Source organism: Taudactylus pleione, unplaced genomic scaffold, assembly GCF_031769625.1.
Source record: "Taudactylus pleione unplaced genomic scaffold, aTauple2 ptg000239l, whole genome shotgun sequence".
Lineage (NCBI taxonomy): Eukaryota > Metazoa > Chordata > Amphibia > Anura > Myobatrachidae > Taudactylus > Taudactylus pleione.
Genome location: NW_028284641.1, coordinates 640,001 through 663,545, shown reverse-complemented (window position 1 = coordinate 663,545; position 23,545 = coordinate 640,001). Strand labels below are relative to the sequence as shown.

Sequence of the window (23,545 nt, the reverse complement as noted above, 5' to 3'; positions counted from 1 at the left end):
ACACCCTGCACCTGTGTCCACACAGACAGCTCGCAGATAAATATACAACACTGGGCTGCGCTTCAAGTACTAATCCCCCCTCCCCCACAACAATCTAGTCAAGGGTTAATTATTATTGCTATTCAGTGTTTCAAGATTAACATCAACATCTACAATAAAGATCATCTATTAAACTATATATTGTGCATGAAGAACTAGCAATACAGAGTCACTAACCTAAAGTACTGTCACCAGCAGTCAGACAGCTACCTCTACAGGCTGATGGGGGTATGACATCCAAAGCATATTAATACAGGAATCAGTATGAAATACCGCCGGCCGCACGGGTCAATTCCCGGCAGCGGCAGCCCGACAGCGCTGGAAATCCCGAACGTCCTGAGGTAAGTAAAAACTAACCAAACCCCCCTAACTCTCCTTAGGGGTGCCTAACCCTAACCCCCCCCCGTTCCCCGCTGCCTAAACCTAAGTCCCCCCCCGGGGGTACCTAACCCGAATCGCCCCTCTAAGTGCGTGCCTAACCCTAACCCCCCTCTTCCCCACTGCCTAAACCTAAGCTCCCCCCCCCAAGTGCCTAACCCTACCCCTCCCTCCCCATATCCCGGTATGGAGCATTCTGTGTATTATTATAGAGACAAAGCGCTAGGACATACATCATCCATATCCCGGTATGGAGCATTCTGTGTATTATTATAGAGACGCAGCGCTAGGACATGTAGTATAGAGACGCAGCGCTAGGACATATAGTATAGAGACGCAGCGCTAGGACATACATCATCCATATCCCGGTATGGAGCATTCTGTGTATTATTATAGAGACGCAGCGCTAGGACATACATCATCCATATCCCGGTATGGAGCATTCTGTGTATTATTATAGAGACGCAGCGCTAGGACATACATCATCCATATCCCGGTATGGAGCATTCTGCGTATTATTAAAGAGACGCAGCACTAGGACATATATCGTCCATATCCCGGTATGGAGCCCTCTGTGTATTATTATAGAGACGCAGCGCTAGGACATACATCATCCATATCCCGGTATGGAGCATTCTGTGTATTATAGAGACGCAGCGCTAGGACACATATCATCCATATCCCGGTATGGAGCATTCTGTGTATTATTATAGAGACGCAGCGCTAGGACATATATCATCCATATCCCGGTATGGAGCATTCTGTGTATTATTATAGAGACGCAGCGCTAGGACATATATCATCCACATCCCGGTATGGAGCATTCTGTGTATTATTATAGAGACGCAGCGCTAGGACATACATCATCCATATCCCGGTATGGAGCATTCTGTGTATTATTATAGAGACTCAGCGCTAGGACATACATCATCCATATCCCGGTATGGAGCATTCTGTGTATTATTATAGAGACACAGCGCTAGGACATACATCATCCATATCCCGGTATGGAGCATTCTGTGTATTATAGACACGCAGCGCTAGGACACATATCATCCATATCCCGGTATGGAGCATTCTGTGTATTATTATAGAGACGCAGCGCTAGGACACATATCATCCATATCCCGGTATGGAGCATTCTGTGTATTATTATAGAGACGCAGCGCTAGGACACACATCATCCATATCCCGGTATAGAGCATTCTGTGTATTATTATAGAGACGCAGCGCTAGGACATATATCATCCATAACCCGGTATGGAGCATTCTGTGTATTATTATAGAGACGCAGCGCTAGGACACATATCATCCATATCCCGGTATGGAGCATTCTGTGTATTATTATAGAGACGCAGCGCTAGGACACATATCATCCATATCCCGGTATAGAGCATTCTGTGTATTATTATAGAGACGCAGCGCTAGGACATATATCATCCATAACCCGGTATAGAGCATTCTGTGTATTATTATAGAGACGCAGCGCTAGGACATATATCATCCATAACCCGGTATGGAGCATTCTGTGTATTATTATAGAGACGCAGCGCTAGGACACATATCATCCATATCCCGGTATGGAGCATTCTGTGTATTGTTATAGAGACGCAGCGCTAGGACATATAGTATAGAGACGCAGTGCTAGGACATATCACAGACTGATCACCAGGTCAGCACAACACGTAGACAGGAGGAGAGGTGGAAGTGAAATAACATGGAGAGGGGGCGAGTGAGGGGCGAAGGGGCCGCGCACCCACCTGTCAGACACCTGCTCCTGCGTCAGCTTCTTGTCGCTCTGCAGTAGGATGGAGACGTAATGGCGGATCATGCCCACAAAGAAAGTAATAAACACGATGGGAAGGACGACCCACAGGCGGATGTTGGAGTCCAGCAATAGCTCCGGCTCCGTCATGATGGCAGAAAATCTGGGATCAATATAGAAAAACACTTATTTATTGTGGTAACATCATATTTTCTATTGATTCTGAAGAAATTGTCAAAATTTGGTATTCACGGTACAAGAAACACAGCGAGTTATTAGTTTTAGGCCCGCTGGCGGGTAGCGTGGAATGGGCCCGGGGGCAGGTAGCGTGGAGTGGGCCCGGGGGCAGGTAGCGTGGAGTGGGCCCGGGGGCAGGTAGCGTGGAGTGGGCCCGGGGGCAGGTAGAGTGGAGTGGGCCCGGGGGCAGGTAGAGTGGAGTGGGCCCGGGGGCAGGTAGAGTGGAGTGGGCCCGGGGGCAGGTAGAGTGGAGTGGGCCCGGGCGCAGGTAGAGTGGAGTGGGCCCGGGCGCAGGTAGAGTGGAGTGGGCCCGGGCGCAGGTAGAGTGGAGTGGGCCCGGGCGCAGGTAGAGTGGAGTGGGCCCGGGCGCAGGTAGAGTGGAGTGGGCCCGGGCGCAGGTAGAGTGGAGTGGGCCCGGGCGCAGGTAGAGTGGAGTGGGCCCGGGCGCAGGTAGAGTGGAGTGGGCCCGGGCGCAGGTAGAGTGGAGTGGGCCCGGGCGCAGGTAGAGTGGAGTGGGCCCGGGCGCAGGTAGAGTGGAGTGGGCCCGGGCGCAGGTAGAGTGGAGTAGGCCCGGGCGCAGGTAGAGTGGAGTAGGCCCGGGCGCAGGTAGAGTGGAGTAGGCCCGGGCGCAGGTAGAGTGGAGTAGGCCCGGGCGCAGGTAGAGTGGAATAGGCCCGGGCGCAGGTAGAGTGGAATAGGCCGTGTATTATAAGCACTAAGTGTGTTATAACACAAAGTGTAATTATAACAAGAGATATGGTAAGAACTTACCTTTGTTATCTCTGTTTCTACGAAGTCCATAGGGTCCACAGGGTTGACCTTGGGGTTATAGCTGGAACAGGATCCATGGGCACCACACAGTTAAGCTTTTAGCTCCCAGGATGCACTTGGGTCCTCCTCTATACCCCGCCCCCGAGCCACAGGCACCTCAGTTGGTAAGCAGCCTAGGCCGGAGGAGAATATGGAACAGAGAGAAGGAAGACTGGAACACACAAGAAACCATACTCACAGAAAAGGAGACGGGAAACCGGTGACCAGTAACACAGCCCATTTGAAGCCAGGTGCGTCAGGGCGGGCGCCCTGTGGACCCTATGGACTTCGTAGAAACAGAGATAACAAAGGTAAGTTCTTACCATATCTCTTGTTTTCTACTTCAGGGTCCATAGGGGGTCCACAGGGTTGACCTTGGGGATGTCCCAAAGCAGTTCAACCAAGGGTGGGGACGCTCCTGTGCTGAGAGGAGAATCCGTCGCCAAAAAGGAAGCATCCTGAGAGGCAAAGGAAACCAATGCCTAGAACCTTAAAAAAAGGTTTGGACAGAAGACCACGTGGACACCTAGTAAGGCAAAACAGCCGAGGCGCCACAACGAGCCGCCCACGAGGGTTACATGACCCGAGAAAAAACAAGCCTCAACGACAGAAATGCCTACCTATGGGTAGGCCCCTGAGGAAGACATACGAGGCCATCCAGCCAACATTTCATTATAGGCCGGCCATCGTTTCCTGTGAAAACCAGAAACCGCAGACCACCAATAAGGAGTCCGATTACCATAAGGAACTTGAACGGATCATATAAAGCCAAAGAGGCCGGACCACAGTCAATGAGGCCACACCAGCCGAGAAGACTGGGGACTGAATGGCCGTACCATAAGTTCCAGAATAATATGGAACCTAAAAACCACTCTAAGAAGAAATACAGGGCGAGAGCAACTCACACCCTGACCTGATGCCCTCCAGAAGAGGGAGCCACATGAGAACGCTCCCAATTCAGACACTCTCCTGGTTGATTTAAACACCCTGAGAGAGAGAGAGCTTAAACAATAGACCATGTAATGGCTATCACAACCAGCGGTTCCATTGACTGTCCCCGGACGGAACAAAGAACCACTACTAACTCCCCAGGGAGGACAAGTGGAGGCATAATCCAGAAAACACTCCAAAGGATGAACTGGATACCAGAGCGGAGCAATTCCATATCTTAACCATACCGACAGTGTAGAGATCCGCACTGTCAGGAAGGCCAGGCCAAGGGTGAAACCCAAGCCAGCCGGAAGGAATGCCAGAATATCTGAAAATCCTGGACACCGGAGGATCGTATCGACAGGTACGATACCATAACAATTATGTATGCCACAGTCCGTGGCAGATCCCAGCAAAGTCTGGCCTATCTGCTCTAAACATCTCAATGAAGACAGAGCCAGGGAAGCCCTAGGACCACAGTAGGGGCGCAGTCAAAGACAAACGATCCAGGTCCAGGGAAAAACAAGGACCCTGAGACAACAGGTCCAGATAGTGAAGCAGTAGGAACGGAGTATCGATGAGGAGACTCCGAAAATCTCAGTACCAGTGATGTCTGAGACGAACTGGAGCCCCCAGAAGGAAAACCCCTCCGTCTCGAATTAAACTTCCGAAGACCTCGAGGAAGAAGGGAGACCGGAGGACACAGGTACACAAAGTGGAAGGACCACTTCACTGACAAAGAGTCACTGAAGGTAGCTTCAGTACTCCTGGAGCTGGACTGTAACACCGGTAATGTGTGATCAAGTCAGAAGGCCATGAGGATCAATCCCCTCAGGGAGGCCCCCTCTGCTCACCAGGAGTTGAAACCTCTCTTGGAGAAGAGACTAGTCCCCGGGATGCACGTCGCAACAGCTGAGGAAGCCCGCTTCCCAATGGAGAGCTCCGGGAATAAACACTGCAGAGTTGGCCAGGAGAAGACCCTTGGACTATGTCAGAATGGATGACATACCTGACATTGCCACCCAACTACCAGTGTTGCCTAGATGGAAGTCACTGTTGTGACACTGTCGGACTGAACCTATTCAGGTTTACCGTGACATATGGGTTAGGCCAGAGTGAAGGTCCAAGACAGCCTAAAGTATCAACAAGTTAAGTGGCAGGACAGAAACGACAGACGTCCAACTGCCCCGAAACGAATGCGGACCAGACACTGTCTGTAGCAAAGAACACCCTGGACGAGATGGCCATAGCCACCCGGACAGAGACCAACTCGCCTCCGGAGAAAGTATCATCGTTCGAACAGCGATCCGATGGGAAAAACTCGATCCATCTGGAGGGGAGTCAATTATGGCAAGGTCTGGAATGGAACTGAGCACATTCCACCCTACCAAAAGGTAGACACTCTGGTAGACCGCGCATCACAAAGAGTAATGACATATGTCGAATGCGTAGATATCCGCACACTCCAAGTTGAAGAGTGGAGATCTTGTCTTACGCCAGAAAAATTCTCAGAGTCTGAGAATCCAGCAGTGCTCCCAGATGAAGAAAACCCTGTAAGGGATGTAGGGAGGACTTTTTCTCCGTTGACTAATTATCTGTGCCGAGAAGAAGCCACGGTTATCCTGACCTGGCGGTAAAGTACCTTGGTGATCCTGCTAAAAGCAGGAGACCGTCCAGAGAAAGGAGCATTCGGATACCCTGAACAGGTGAACTGTCAGAAAATCCATAAGGCTGGTAAACCCCGGTGGAGTTGAGGACAGTCCCAAAAGGCAGAGCCCGAAACTTACAAGTGTTGCTGTGGCACAGCAAACCTGAACCCATGCTGATGAGATGGCTCTGTACGTACCCGTAGGTACGTATCCTGAATACTCAGATATACCCTAAAATCCCCAGGTTCCAAACGTCGGATGATGGAGCATGGACGATTCCACCTGAGTCAAGGCACCGTTGGAATCTGATTCAGGGATTTGAGACAGAGTATAGGCAAATGAGGACCAGTCGGTCACCGCCCCAGAAAGAAAGTAGAACAACCAGTCCCTCACTGAGATAGTGAGGTTGGCCGAAATAGCTCTGCTTACCACAAAGACTGTATAGCTTTCTGGGATTGTAAGGCCCTGATCAGGTCTGAAGAAGGGCCCGTGTAACAATGCCTGTGAGGAGGCTGCCTGAGCAATGAGAGGCCGTTGAGAATCAGTACCTCACTCTGGAAATTCCCCAGATGTAGACCTGTCCCGTCAGGCTGAGGGTATATCCTCAGGTGTAGAAACAGGGTCGTCCGGAAGTCCAGGACTGCTCGGTACTGGATATGGTGGCCCCCATGGAGGCCGACAGCCTAGGAAAAAACAGGCCTTTAGGCTGACCCTGAGGACAAAAAGACTTAACAGAGTTAGTCCGAATGTAGTGGGAGTAGCTAAAGACGGTATCTCCCCATTAGTGATACTGCCAATGATGCAACGATCTTGTCAAGGTCAGGACCAAACAAGATCTTCCCCATGGAAGGAGTGTGCACCTCTGCTTTCCCATAACGCAGCCATAGGGTACTGTGGCGGATACAGACGCCGCCGAAACCCTGAAAGTTAGAAGACCGGCATCCCATGAGGTAATCCCACATATGACCACTGCATATTTTATGTGAGCGGCAAAAGATATTTGAACCTCAGGACGTGTTGGAGGGGAAAAACGTCACAAAAGCATCACCATGCGATGGCCATGGTAGGACGGGCAACAGGCCCTGAAAACGAGTACATTGAATTCAGGCAAAGTTACCACCTACGGATCCGTAAAATCCGTCCAGGCCGGGATGGGAGGCGTATTAATGCCTGTAACCCGATGATTAACATACAAATCCATCCCAGAAGGGGATTTCCATTACTTGTGAGGACCCTCAGGGAATGGGAAACAGGAGGCCTTTGTGACTCCTCGTATCTGGCGACAGCCAGACTCCCGCTATGAGATCCACCCTCTGGGCAGAAAACGGGAGATGTATGATACAGGTGCAGGATCGACATTCTCTATATCCAGAATGAACCTGGCTACCAGCCCCAAAGCAGGGATAATAATACTTGAAATCGGCTCCCCCCATGTGAGAGGGAAAGAGCCGAATATACCATCCAGTTCACGGCAGAGCCACTGGTCAGTAACCACAGGACGTATATCACGCCAATTAGTATTTCTATAAAACAACATCCACCAGGGTGGCCGTTGTGGTAATCCCTGCAAGGGGAATGACAGACCGATGTGGTATCGGAGGTAATTCATGTACTGTGAAAAACCCCGGCGGGGAGCGACAGTCTGTTGCACAGGGGTAAATTGCACGAAATTGCGAGATACCTCGAGTTCAAAAGGGCAGTATGGTGAAGTAACTCCAAGCGAGTGACGACAATGGGGCCCGCCCGGCGATCCTCAAAGGAGAGGATCCTGAGAAATAAACCGCCCTTTAAGGGGGTCGTGCAAGGGGCCCGGCGCCAGATGGTGCCGCATACATAAACCTTTCTGAGTTAAAATCCTCCGCACTAATTCCTGCAGGCTATGACTTGCAGGATCGCAATAATGGGTGCAGTATCGTGTGCAATCTCCTGGTCAGATATATCTGACTATCTTGACGGAAATATTAAGCAGCGCCATACCGGTCCTGACTGACGCTAAGATTAGCTGCAGGGACCCATTATCAGCGTATGCAACTCACAGTTCCATCTAAAATATGGCAACGTGCAGCACGCAACAGTATGTGACAAACCTCACAGATATTAACAAATATATATATGTGAGGTCTCAGAACCACCCCAGGTACACCTGTATTAGGGCAGATAAAGAAAAGGGATAGATATACACTGACAGGTGAGAGAAAAAGCAGACAGTCAGCACTAGCAAAAGTCACATACAATGCAGAAAAATATATATACATACATAAACATGTCATATAATATACTGCACAATGTCGCTACATTCAACTGCCCAGATTCAGTGTCTGGGAAGGCTATAGCGCTGTGTACACTCACCCAAATGGCCAGGTACGCAGGGGGACTGGGCTCACTGACATCCTAAGAGTTCTGCAGCACCACAGAGAGAAAATGGCCACTGGAGACCTCAGAAGAAGCGTGGCCCGCGGAGGAAGCAGCTCAGCGACGCCAGACTGTATTATTGAAAGGCGCGCTGAGCTGAGGGGAGGAGCCGCTAGACAGGGAAGGCTTCCTCCCCTGGCTAGCAATTAACCCCCCGGGATGCCGGCTCCCGCTGCCGCTATAATCCCTGGTGGGCTGTGGACACGCGGGGTATGCCTCCATGGAGGGGGAGCCCGCCGCCACCGCTAGCGCCTCCGGTCTGTCCCCAGAGACCGGAGGCATAAGGCTGCATATTCACACGTGGATCACCGCAAGCGGTGACCACGCGACTTACCTGTCCCCGTCGATCCGGCAGCAGCCCAGGGATTCCTCCAGAGCCCGGCTAGTACAGACTCTGGGGTCCCGCTGCGATCCCCAGATCTGTACTGGCGTCGCAGCGCCGGCGGGGTGTAGGAGCGGCAGCTCAGACGTCCATTGGACAGTCTGATGCTGCCGCTCTGAAGAGTAGTAAAAAATAATAAAATAAAACTCTTTTAAGCTTAGGGGCTGCTAAGCAGCCCCCCTGCAGTAACGGTGACCCAACTCCGGCCGGGCACCAACTTAAACTGAGGTGCCTCTGGCTGGGGGGTGGGGTTATAGGGAGAGTGGACCCAAGTGCATCCTGGGAGCTAAAAGCTTTAACTGCGTGGTGCCCGGATTTGGTTCCCAACCTATACCCCAAGGTCAACCCTGTGGACCCCCTATGGACCCTGAAGTAGAAATAACAGTTAAAAAAAACAGTTGAACAAACAATGAACAACATCTACAACAAGGTAATTACAATATCATTCCTTGCCAGTAGTTTGTGTGTTGTGCATTATTGAATGTATTGCAAAAATGTATCAAAAACTTCTATTAATGATCTCACTCCATGGAATCATCTCTAAGACTACTACATCCTTTACTCTCCCTGCAGCTCATCCTTCTGTACATATTGCTGCCTCAGTACTTTCCTCTTCTCTTACAAACACATATGAGCTTTTAACTTATCTAAACACATTGACAATAACATCCACAACCTCTCGCCATAACAAACATTCAGTCAAATCCCACAAATATATTTATATCTCGCTCCTGTTGCTTCTATTAGCTGGTGACATATCTCCAAATCCAGGCCCAACCCACATGCCACACAGACAACGAACTATAAATCCAGCTAACCTCATAAATATTGCATGCCTCCTTTCACCATCCAAGTCACTAAAATGTGCCTTATGGAATGCACGCTCTGTCTGCAACAAACTAACATCCATCCATGACCTCTTTATTTCAACCAACCTCAACCTTCTGGCAATAACAGAAACATGGCTAACACAATCAGACACTGTCTCCCCTGCTGCACTTTCACATGGTAACCTACACTTCTCACACACCTCCAGGCCTGGCAATTGTAAAGGAGGTGGGGTAGGAATATTACTCTCCCAATCTTTCACATTCACAGTTCTCCCACAGGTACCTTCACTCACATTTACATCATTTGAAGTACATTCTATCAGGACTTTCACCCCTTTCTCTCTGCGAGTTGCTGTTATCTATCGCCCGCCTGGGCCACCGCACCAATTTCTGGAACATTTTCCAGCCTGGCTCCCTCACTTCCTATCCTCAGACATCTCCACCATCATTATGGGTGATTTCAATATCCCCATTGACAGTCCACAATCTCCTCATGCCACCAAACTATTCTCTCTAACCTCCTCTCTTGGCCTCTCCCAATGGACTGACTCCTCTACTCATAAGGAGGGCCACTGCCTTGATCTTGTATTTACCAGACTATGCTCAGTTTCTGATATCACTAACGCTCCTTTCCCTCTCTCAGATCACAATCTTATCACCTGCACACTTTCCTCCATTACATCAACCTCAATGTCAGTGAAATCAACCAAACCTCCTAAAACCGGCAGAAATATTAATGTGATTAACTTTCAACAACTATCTACCTCTCTACAACAACAACTCTCACCAATTTCTGCACTCACTTCTCCTGAGACTGCTGCATCACAGCTAAACCAGATTTTAGTAAAAGCCCTCGATGAAGTAGTTCCAGCTACCCATCACACTCCGCGTAGACTCAGACGTCAACCGAGGCATTCTAACTTAACAAGGCATCTACAAAAACTCTCACGTAAAGTAGAACGTCAGTGGCGAAAGTCTCGCACTCCAAGTGACTTCCTCACATATAAGTCTATCTACAACTCTTATCGTACTGCTCTGGACACTGCCAAGCAAATATATTTCCAATCTCTAATCTCTGCTCAAGCCTCTAACCCCAAGCGACTTTTTAATACATTTAAACTGCTTCTTACCCCTCCCTCACCCAAGCCACCTGCTACTATCTGTGCACAAGATCTTGCTTCCTATTTCAAGGACAAGATTGATAATATCCGAAATGAAATGTTATTCTCTTCCTCAGCTAGTGACCTACTCAATTCCCTACCTGAACCCTCTGGCACATTCTCTTCATTTGACCCCACAAATGAAGATGAAGTATCTACACTCTTCTCATCCTCCTACTCTATTACCTCTCCTCTAGATCCTATACCCTCACAAATTAGTAAAGCTCTGTCTCCTGTGCTCATCCCAACCCTAACTAAAATCTGTAATCTCTCTCTTTCTACTGGCATCTTTCCATCACTGTTCAAGCATGCAGTGATTACTCCCATTCTGAAAAAACAAAATTCTGACCCTAACACTCTCTCTAATTACCGTCCTATCTCCCAGCTCCCATGCCCCTCCAAGCTACTGGAGAGACTTGTCTACACCCGCCTCACACACTTTCTTAACACCCACAACTTATTGGACCCACTTCAGTCTGGCTTCCGTTCCCAGCACTCCACAGAGACAGCACTGACTAAGGTAGTAAATGATTTGGTCACTGCCAAGGCTAAAGGCCATTACTCACTTATAATTCTTCTAGATCTCTCTGCTGCTTTTGACACTGTTGACCACTCTCTTCTCGTACAAACATTACAATCCCTAGGTCTTAAGGACACAGCCCTTTCTTGGTTCTCTTCCTACCTATCTGATCGCTCTTTTTCTGTTCGTTTTTCTGATTCTGCCTCCTCTTCGCTACCTCTATCAGTTGGAGTACCGCAAGGCTCTGTCTTAGGTCCTCTGTTATTCTCAGTCTATACCACCTCTCTTGGCAAACTAATCCGCTCTTTTGGATTTCAGTACCATCTGTATGCGGATGATACTCAAATCTACCTATCCTCTCCAGATTTATCACCATCTGTATTGGTCCGTGTCACTGAATGTATTTCTGCCATTTCATCTTGGATGTCATCTCGCTACCTGAAACTTAATATTTCTAAAACAGAATTAATTATATTTCCACCGGCCAATAACAGTTACCAATCTGATCTCTTTATCACTGTTGATAACTCAACAATCCACCCCACCCCACCAGCTCGCTGCCTTGGTGTCATCCTTGATTCTGAATTGTCCTTTGTTCCCCACATTCAATCTGTCTCAAAATCATGTTACATACATCTAAAAAACATATACAAAATTCGACCATATCTCACACAAGACACTGCAAAAACTCTAATCCATGCACTCATTATTTCCCGCATTGACTATTGCAATAGTCTCCTTACTGGTCTTCCCAAAAACAGGCTATCGCCATTACAATCCATTATGAATGCAGCTGCGAGGCTTATCTTCCTTGCCAAACGTTCATCGTCTGCTGCCCCGCTCTGTCAGTCCCTCCATTGGTTGCCAGTTTTCTACCGTATTCAATACAAAATACTGTTACTTACACATAAGGCCATTAACCGAATTACACCAACATACATCTCTTCACTCATCTCAAAATATCTCCCAACCCGACCTCTCCGCTCAGCACAAGAACTGCGTCTCTCATCCCCACGCATTACTTGCTCCCATTTACGGTTACAGGACTTTCTTCGGGCTGCACCCACTCTATGGAATGCCTTACCACACACAATAAGACTTACCTCTACTCTTCAATCCTTCAAGCGTTCCCTGAAAACTCACCTCTTCAGACAAGCTTATCAGATTCCAGAACCGACCACATAACCTTCATAGCTTCCATGTCTTATCACATCCCCTCTCACAGTCCACACATAACCTCACATATTGTCTTTCTTCACATACTCCTGACATTTTGCCGACATTCCTGTGTGACTGGATCATGCAGCCACCAAGAAACTCTGCATTCTGGCCAGACCAAATTGCAATATATATAGCACCTATCCTTGTGTATCAACGCCTATTTCCCTATAGATTGTAAGCTTGCAAGCAGGGCCCTCTTACCTCTATGTCTGTCTGTTATTACCCTGTTTTGTTCTATCAATGTTTCCAATTGTAAAGCGCAACGGAATATGCTGCGCTATATAGGAAACTGTTAATAAATAAAATAAATAAATAAATAGGCCCGGGCGCAGGTAGAGTGGAATCGGTCTGGACTCTAGTAGAAGTACTGTACATGCACCACAGGATGAATACTCAGGATTTAGGCTAACGTTTGTGGGTGGTCTCGCCTGACACTGGGGTATGATACACAGCATATAGAGTTAATAAGATTAGAAATAATAATTATTAGACACAGCTTAGAGCTGCATGTACGTTTCCTTACACCGGGGCACTTGTTACCGTCAGGCCCTCCCTGATTATTACACAGATGTCCGGTCTGACGTGGCTACTGAGCATCAGGCTGTTCCTTATATTATACAGCGTAGATTATATTATATTATATTTATACACTGTTGGGATAGTCATTATAAATGAATCACTGGGGATGTTGGGGAGTTGTTTATGGAAAGTCCTTTACTTAGCTGCTTTTCTCTAGACTGTAAGCTCTTGTGGAGAGGGTTGCCTGGCATCGGTGTGGGTCTAACAATAGAATATATTGTTATTGTGAGGACATAGGTGGCCGAGGGACTGATCCCCCAACAACCTGGAGGGTTACATCTGCACATCATGATAGCTGAGATGGGGGGGGTCACAGGTGGGGTCGGGTAGAAGAGATGGGGGGAGTCTCAGGTGGTGCCGGGTAGAAGAGATGGGGGGGGTCACAGGTGGGGTCGGGAAGAGATGGGGGGGCCACAGGTGGGGTCGGGTAGAAGAGATGGGGGCCACAGGTGGGGTCGGGTAGAAGAGATGGGGGGGCCTCAGGTGGTGCCGGGTAGAAGAGATGGGGGGGAGGGGTCTCAAGTGATGCCGGGCATAAGAGATGGGGGGAGGTCTCAGGTGGTGCCGGGTAGAAGCGATGGGGGTCACAGGTGGTGCTGGGTAGAAGAGATGGGGGGGTCTCAGATGGTGCCGGGCAGAAGAGATGGGGGGGGTCTCAGGTGGTGCCGGGTAGAAGAGATGGGGGGGGGGTCTCAGGTGGTGCCGTGTAGAAGCGATGGGGATCACAGGTGGTGCCGTGTAGAAGCGATGGGGGTCACAGGTGGGGTCGGGTAGAAGAGATGGGGGGGGTCACAGGTGGGGTCGGGTAGAAGAGATGGGGGGGGTCACAGGTGGGGTCGGGTAGAAGAGATGGGGGGGTCACAGGTGGGGTCGGGTAGAAGAGATGGGGGGGGGTCACAGGTGGGGTCGGGTAGAAGAGATGGGGGGGCCTCAGGTGGTGCCGGGTAGAAGAGATGGGGGGGCCTCAGGTGGTGCCAGGTAGAAGAGATGGGGGGGTCTCAGATGGTGCCAGGCAGAAGAGATGGGGGGGGGTCTCAGGTGGTGCCGTGTAGAAGCGATGGGGGTCACAGGTGGTGCTGGGTAGAAGAGTACACGATATGTCATCCAATCTGGCAGATCAGAGAGACATACTGGGCACATCGTCTACTGTGTGCCCGCTATGTCACGGACGATGCACGTTCCCGCGCAGGTCCGCTGGGTGACATCATTAGCGGGGGATAATGAGGTGCGCAGTGTGGTTACCGTGTGGCAGCTGATACGGTGTATTTGTGACAAAAAGAAAACAGCTAAGAGCCGAAGTTACGGAGACGCTTGGTGCAGGGGGTGTAATGGCGCTTTCCCTGCATTGCTGCATACTGCATGTTTCTACTGGGTGTGTGCCTTGTGCTGGATAATACATAGGCAAGGGAGCCGGGATACAGCACTGACAGACACTGCTCACAGAAATACAGCACATCACCCCCTCACTGACGGTCGTACCCATCACGCCCTCACAGACGGTCATACCCATCACCCCCTCACTGACAGACATACACATCACCCCCTCACTGACAGTCATACACATCACCCCCTCACTGACAGCCTCACTGACAGTCATACACATCACCTCCTCACTGACAGTCATACACATCACTGACAGTCATACACATCACTGACAGTCATACACATCACTGACAGTCATACACATCACTGACAGTCATACACATCACTGACAGTCATACACATCACCCCCTCACTGACAGCACATCACCTCCTCACTGACAGCCTCACTGACAGTCATACACATCACTGACAGTCATACACATCACTGACAGTCATACACATCACCCCCTCACTGACAGTCGTACGCATCACCCCCTCACTGACAGTCATACACATCACTGACAGTCATACACATCACTGACAGTCATACACATCACTGACAGTCATACACATCACTGACAGTCATACACATCACTGACAGTCATACACATCACTGACAGTCATACACATCACTGACAGTCATACACATCACCCCCTCACTGACAGCACATCACCCCCTCACTGACAGCACATCACCTCCTCACTGACAGCACATCACCTCCTCACTGACAGTCATACACATCACCCCCTCACTGACAGTCATACACATCACTGACAGTCATACACATCACTGACAGTCATACACATCACTGACAGTCATACACATCACTGACAGTCATACACATCACTGACAGTCATACACATCACTGACAGTCATACACATCACTGACAGTCATACACATCACTGACAGTCATACACATCACTGACAGTCATACACATCACTGACAGTCATACACATCACTGACAGTCATACACATCACCCCCTCACTGACAGTCATACACATCACCCCCTCACTGACAGTCATACACATCACCTCCTCACTGACAGTCATACACATCACCTCCTCACTGACAGTCATACACATCACCCCCTCACTGACAGCCTCACTGACAGTCATACACATCACCCCCTCACTGACAGTCATACACATCACCTCCTCACTGACAGTCATACACATCACCCCCTCACTGACAGTCATACACATCACCTCCTCACTGACAGTCATACACATCACCTCCTCACTGACAGTCATACACATCACCTCCTCACTGACAGTCATACACATCACCTCCTCACTGACAGTCATACACATCACCTCCTCACTGACAGTCATACACATCACCCCCTCACTGACAGCCTCACTGACAGTCATACACATCACCCCCTCACTGACAGTCATACACATCACCTCCTCACTGACAGTCATACACATCACCTCCTCACTGACAGTCATACACATCACCTCCTCACTGACAGTCATACACATCACCTCCTCACTGACAGTCATACACATCACCTCCTCACTGACAGTCATACACATCACCTCCTCACTGACAGTCATACACATCACCTCCTCACTGACAGTCATACACATCACCCCCTCACTGACAGCCTCACTGACAGTCATACACATCACCTCCTCACTGACAGTCATACACATCACCTCCTCACTGACAGTCATACACATCACCTCCTCACTGACAGTCATACACATCACCTCCTCACTGACAGTCATACACATCACTGGTGAAAGTCTCATACTCCAAGTGACTTCCTCACATATAAGACTATCTACTACTCTTATCGTAATGCACTGGATAATGCCAGACATATTTCCAATCTGTTATCTCTGCCCAAGCCTCTAACCCCAAGCGACAATACATTTAAATCACTTCTTACCCCTCCGTCACCCAACCCACCTGCTACTATCAGTGCACAAGATCTTGCTTCCTATTTCAAAAACAAGATTGATAATATCCGAAATGAAATGGTATGCACTTCCTCAGCCAGGGTCTTGTTCAATTCCCTACCTGAACCCAGTGGCACGTTCTCATCATTTGACCCCACTAATGAAGATGAAGTAGCTACACTCTTCTCATCCTCCTACTCTACTACCTCTCCTCTTGATCCTATACCCTCACAAATCAGTAAAGCTCTGTCTCCTGTGCTCATTCCACACTTAGCTAAAATCTGTAATCTCTCTCTTTCTCTACTGGTATCTTTCCATCACTGTTCAAGCATGCAGTGATCACTTCCTTTTTGAAAAAACAAAGGGCCTGATTCAGAGCCACTCGTAAGTGGCAGCTCGTTCGCTCCGGGCGATGTTTGGCCAACTGCGCATGCGTACAGATCGTTATACGCATGCGCGAACCAGTTAGTGCGGCCGAAATTCATGTGCTCGCAAAATAGCGAATGCCTGCTAATTTGAGTGACAGGATGAGGCATATGTGGGTGGTAACAGGGGAAGGTGCTTAAAAACGGGGAGTGGAGATCAGAACGTAGGCGTGCTTAAAGGTCAAAACGGGCGTTTTATGAGTGTGCATATTTAAAACAGCAGCGTCATTGACCACGTCACTGGGTCTTTTTATAGCCAGAACTGCTCGCAAAATTGTGGTAGCAAAAACCAACCACAAGAATAGCGAGCAGTTCATACCCTGTTCGATGTACTCGATTAATCTAATAAATAGCGGACATGACGTAGGATGCGAGCGGACAGGGGGCGTAGTTTCCCAAAAAACGACCGCAAGTTTTGTTCGCTCGTTCAGACCTAGAGGCATGAACAGACCGCAAACAGCGAACAGTTCATTTGAATAGCCACCCCTATTTTCTGGACGAGCGAGCGCAAATAGCGACCGGCTCTGAATCAGGCCCAAAATTCTGACCCTAACTCTGTCTCAAATTACTGTGTTATCTCCCAGCTACCTTGCCCCTCCAAGCTACTGGAGAGACTTGCCTACACTCACCTCACACACTTTCTTAACACCCACAACTTATTGGACCCACTTCAGTCTGGCTTTCGTTCCCAACACTCCATGAGACAGCACTGACTAAGGTAGTAAATGATCTGGTCACTGCCGAGGCTAAAAGCCATTACTCACTTCTAATTCTTCTAGATCTCTCTGGTGCATATGACACTGTTGACCACGCTCTTCTCATACAAACACTACAATCCGGAGGTGTTGAAGACACAGCCCTTTCTTGGTTCTCATCTTACCTATCTAATCGCTCTTTCACTGTTCGCTTTTCTGATTCTACCTCCACTTCGCTACCTCTATCAGTTGGGAGTACCACAAGGCTCAGTATTAGGTCCTCTGCTTTTCTCAATATATACCACCTCTCTTGGCAAACTAATCAGCTCTTTTGGTTTTCAGTATCATCTGTATGCGGACGATACTCAAATTTACCCATCTTCCCCAGATTTATCACCATCCATGCTGGTCCGTGTCACTGAATGTCTCTCTGCCATTTCATCTTGGATGTCATCTCACCACCTCAAACTTAATATATCCAAAACAGAATTAATTATATTTCCACCGGCCAATAACAGTTACCAATCTGATCTCTTTATCACTGTTGATAACTCAACAATCCACCCCACCCCACAAGCTCGCTGCCTAGGTGTCATCCTTGACTCTGAACTGTCTTTTGTTCCCCACATTCAATCTGTCTCTAAATCCTGTTACATACATCTAATAAACATATACAAAATTCTGCCATATCTTACACAAGACACTGCAAAAACTCTAATACACGCACTCATAATTTCCCGCATTGACTATTGCAATAGTCTCCTTATTGGTCTTCCCAAAAACAGGTTCTCCCCACTACAATCCATTTTGAATGCAGCTGTGAGGTTGATCTTTCTCACCAAACGTTCAGTGTCTGCTGATCCCCTCTGTCAGTCCCTCCATTGGGTGCCGGTCTTCTACCGTATCCAATTTAAAATACTTACACTCACACATAAAGCTATTGACCAAACCACACCAACATACATCTCTTCACTTATCTCAAAATATCTTCCATCCCGACATCTCCGCTCTGCACAAGATCTGCGTCTCTCATCCCCACGCATAACTTGTTCCCATGCACGGTTACAGGACTTTTTTCGGGCTGCACCCACCCTGTGGAATGCCCTCCCACGCACAATAAGACTTTCCACTAGTTTCCAAACATTCAAGCGTTCTCTGAAAACTCACCTCTTTAGACAAGCTTATCAGATTCCAGGACCGCCCACCTAACCTTTTATAGCTCCCTATCTAACTCTTCTTATAGTAAACACCTATCACATCTTCTCTTTCTTCAATTTAACATCCTCCTAACCCTAGGCCAACTTTCCAGTGTGATTGGATTATACAGCCCACCAAGAATATCTGCAATTGGGCTGGACCAATTTGCAATATGTAGCACCTCTCCTTGTGTATCAACACCTATTTCCCTATAGATTGTAAGCTTGCGAGCAGGGCCCTCTTACCCTTATGTATGTCATGTATGCATGTCTTTTACAACCCAGTATAATGTTAATTCAAGTTGTAAAGCGCAACGGAATTTGCTGCGCTATATAAGAAACTATTAATAAATAAATCACCCCCTCACTGACAGTCATACACATCACCCCCTCACTGACAGTCATACACATCACCTCCTCACTGACAGTCATACACATCACCTCCTCACTGACAGTCATACACATCACCTCCTCACTGACAGTCATACACATCACCTCCTCACTGACAGTCATACACATCACCTCCTCACTGACAGTCATACACATCACCTCCTCACTGACAGTCATACACATCACCTCCTCACTGACAGTCATACACATCACCTCCTCACTGACAGTCATACACATCACCTCCTCACTGACAGTCATACACATCACCTCCTCACTGACAGTCATACACATCACCTCCTCACTGACAGTCATACACATCACCTCCTCACTGACAGTCATACACATCACCTCCTCACTGACAGTCATACACATCACCTCCTCACTGACAGTCATACACATCACCTCCTCACTGACAGTCATACACATCACCTCCTCACTGACGGTAATAACACATCACCTCCTCACTGACGGTAATAACACATCACCTCCTCACTGACAGTCATACACATCACCTCCTCACTGACAGTCATACACATCACCTCCTCACTGACAGTCATACACATCACCTCCTCACTGACAGTCATACACATCACCTCCTCACTGACAGTCATACACATCACCTCCTCACTGACAGTCATACACATCACCTCCTCACTGACAGTCATACACATCACCTCCTCACTGACAGTCATACACATCACCCCCTAACTGACAGTAATACACATCACCCCCTCACTGACAGTCCTACACATCACCCCCTCACTGACAGTCCTACCCATCACCTCCTCACTGACAGTCCTACCCATCACCTCCTCACTGACAGTCATACACATCACCTCCTCACTGACAGTCCTACCCATCACCTCCTCACTGACAGTCATACACATCACCTCCTCACTGACAGTCATACACATCACCTCCTCACTGACAGTCATACCCATAACCCCCTCACTGACAGTCATACCCATAACCCCCTCACTGACAGTCATACCCATAACCCCCTCACTGACAGTCATACACATCACCCCCTCACAGTAATACACTCGCCAGGGGTGCCGGCCAAAAGGGGGCGCTGCACGGTGGTACCACCAGCACCAACAGGGTAGATACGCCCCTGAGTCTGACCACCCCGGGGCAGAGTCCTCTCTTCACTGAAGTCTGCTGGAGAGTTGCTGCCTGCCACCTGTGCTGCTAGGTTGTCAGCAGGACCACCCCGTACACATGATCATATCTCTGACAAGCTGACAGTGGAGCACAATTCATGTGGCTGCTTGGACTTGTTTACTCATTAACAATCATTCTTCCTATTATGTCTCTCCCTACATCCCGTTCACATAGCACTATTATGTCACCACAGGGGCCATTTTATAACATAGATATAACACTACTGGGTGTGCGCACACGCTCTAATATATGCTCAGCTTGAAGTATATCAGAGCGCGAGCGCACACCAAAGAGCGGTGTATCTATTGCATTATATACACACACACACACACACACACACACACACACATACTAAGAAATTGGTTGTGTAGTGCTCAGACCTATTGCTAAGTGGTATTGTTTCAAATGATTGGATGATGTGTAAAGAAGAATGGACCCAAAATGTTGTAAAATAATAGTTTACTGGTCTCATTAGACATCAGCAGTAACCAGAATATTGGTGCTTGTACAGAGAAATGCAGCAATTATATATGTGGGCTGGTTGGTATGAACAAATATTGTAAAGTGCAGAATGACACAAGTAAGGCAATATGGGGCATGTAGGGTGCAGCAAAACAAATGCAAATGCCAGGTCACGTTTTCCAGATCACCCAACAGGTGTAGTCATTACTTACTGACACATTTTAGAAGATCCACAGGTGGAACGGATTATTCCTCTTGTGATTCTGTGAGAAGACCTGGAAAACATGCACTGTTTGGGGTCCTGAAGACAGGGTTTGAGAACCTGTGTCCTATGGGAAAACCATTGACCAAAAGAATGCCAAACTCTGTAATAGATGCGGACAGAGGGCCTGATTCAGAGCCGGACGCTATTTGCGGACGCTCGTTCAGAAAAAGTGGCTGGATATTTAAATTGCACGCTCGCTTTTTGCGGTCTGTTGACGCCTCTATGACTGAGCGAGCGTCCGAAACATGCGCTCGCTATTTTGTAAAGACGTCCCTTGGCCGCTCGCATCCTACGTAATCTCCGCTATTTATTAGATTAATCGAGTACATCAAAAGGCGTATGAACTGCTCGCTATTCTTTTGGTAGCATTTTCCTACCGCAATCATGCGAGCAGTTCAGGCTAAAAGACAACCAAGTGACGTGGTCAATGACGCTGCTTTGTTAATTATGCACACCCTTAAAACGTCCGTTTTGATCGTTTGGCTCGCCTGCGTTCGGATCTCCACTCCCCGTTTTCAAGCACCTTCTCCTGTTACCACCCACAAACGCCTCATCCTGTCACTCAAATTAGCAGGCACTCGCTATTTTGCGAGCACACGATTTCCGACTGCACTAACTGGTTGGCGCATGCGCATTACAACCAATACGCATGCGCAGATGTGCGAACATCGCTCGGAGCGAACGAGCGGCTCTGAATCAGGCCCAGAGGAAGGATTCCGTGCCCTAAGCATCGTTTGAATTACAGAACTAGAAAATCCTTTTGTTCTTTGGATGGAAGATTCAAGAGCCACGCCGTCAAATCCAAGGAGGTAAGTCCAGAAGCCGGCAGGGACCCTGCGTTAACAGATCCTGCCATAGAGGAAGAGGATACGGACTGTCCACGGACAGATTCTGTGTGTCGGTGAACCAATGACGTCTCATGGGTCTCGACCTAAACCCATACCTGGTGACCTCGTGGTTGTGACGGGGCACCATGAGATCTATGTCTGGTAGACCTCATTTGTTTACCAGGAGCTGAAACACTCCCGGATGGAGAGACCACTCTCCGGCGTGTATGTCCTGGCGACTTAGGAAGTCTGCTTCCCAATTGAGTACTCCCGGTATGAATATGGCCGGAAGAGGACGTTCTGCCCAGATCAGAACCCTTGTCATTTTCATGGCTGCGTAACTTCTTGCGCCTCCCCGATGATTGAGGTAGGCCACTGTTGTCGCATGGTCAGACTGAATCTGGACCGGCTTGCCCTGGAGCAGGTCCTGTACCATAAGTGCTTTGTATACTGCTCGCAGTTCCAGAATGTTTATTGGCAGATGACTTTCCTGTTATGTCCATTTTCCCTGACAGGGGTGATGACCTGTCACTGCCCCCCATCCGCGAAGACTAGTGTCTAGTGAGAAGCACCCAATTTTGAATCCAGAATGGGCATCCTTTGTCCAGATGATCCTCTCTCAGCCACCACAGGAGAGAGTGACGAACCTCTGGAGTAAGAATGATTCTCTGAGACCTTATTAGATTATACTGTCCGTTCCACTTGGAGAATAAATCTTTGCAGAGGCCTGGAATTTCACTGAGCATAGCCCACCATGTCGAAGGTGGATACCATTGATCCCAGGACCTGCATTGCTAACAGAATGGATACCCTTATCTTGCGTATTCATAATGACGCCACAATCTTGTCTTCTTGCAAAAACACCATTTGTGCCCGAGAATCCAGCAACGTGTTGGAGAAAGTGACAATTTCTTCTAATTGATTATTCAGATGTGCTTTCGTAGACAGTCTATGGACAGTTGAAGATGGTTTTGTAGAACAACCGGACAATATCAGGTCGGCCAGATTTGGCAGAATTCTGACTCCCTGACGCCTGGCATAGGCAGTCATGAATGGTATTATTTTGGTAAATACCCAGGGAGCCGTAGATAGGCCAAAGGGTAGAGCCTGAAATTAGTAATGTTGCTGATGGACAGCAAACCGTAAAAATTGCTGGTGGGATGCTATAATAGGAGCATGCAGACATGCATCCTGAATGTCCAAGGAAACCATGTCATCCCCTGGCTCCATTGCCAAAATAATTGACCGGAGAGTTTCCATCCGAAACTTGGGTACAAGGATAAACTTGTTGAGGGTTTTGATAAACTTGTTGAGGGTTTTTAGATTTAGTATAGGGCGATAACCCCCATTCGGTTTCTGAACCAGAAACAGATTGGAATAACCACCCCGCCCCTGTTGTGACACCGGAATCAGGATTTTTACCCCCGCCTGTAGCGACTGGCTTCCTGAAAGTCCAAGGCCTTGGCCGCATCTGATGGAGGAGCTGTGTAAAAGAACTTCTGGGGAGGATGCCTCCTGAAAGTGAGGGCATACCCCTGAGAGACCACTTCTCGGACCCAGGCATCTGTTATTGTTTGATGCCAATAATCCGCAAACTGAAGAAGTCGGCCTCCCACCCCGGGATCCCCAAGTAGGAGGCACACCCTTTAAGGCCGAGGTTTTGTCCAGTTTAGAAGCTGGGCGTATTGGCAAGCCAGACCTTTTAGTTTGTCGACCTAGAGGAAGACTGTTCCCTTGCTTGTCCCCTGAGGGCGGAAGGACCGAAAAGAAACCTGCTTAGACTTTATAGTCACCATAGATGGCAGACCTGATTTTGAAGCCGCCAGAGTAGCTATGATGTTATCCAACTTTCCTCCAAAAAGTACTTTTCCATAGAAAGGTAAGACTTCTAGCGGTCTCTTTGTTTTAATAAAACTTTCTAATTTGTTGAGTCAAC

At 48.5% G+C, this 23,545-nt stretch overlaps 1 protein-coding gene across 2 annotated transcripts in view; it reads right to left on the bottom strand.

Annotated features, from left to right (window-relative positions):
- EMC3 (ER membrane protein complex subunit 3) overlaps nt 1-23,545 on the bottom strand; it is a 43,300-nt gene that overhangs the window by 15,627 nt on the left and 4,128 nt on the right. For both annotated transcript variants that reach the window (XM_088479533.1, XM_088479534.1), the window contains exon 2: nt 2,178-2,345. In XM_088479533.1, coding sequence (XP_088335659.1) covers nt 2,178-2,332 — 155 coding nt within the window. In that variant the 5' untranslated portion in view covers nt 2,333-2,345. The remainder of the gene's footprint in view (nt 1-2,177; nt 2,346-23,545) is intronic.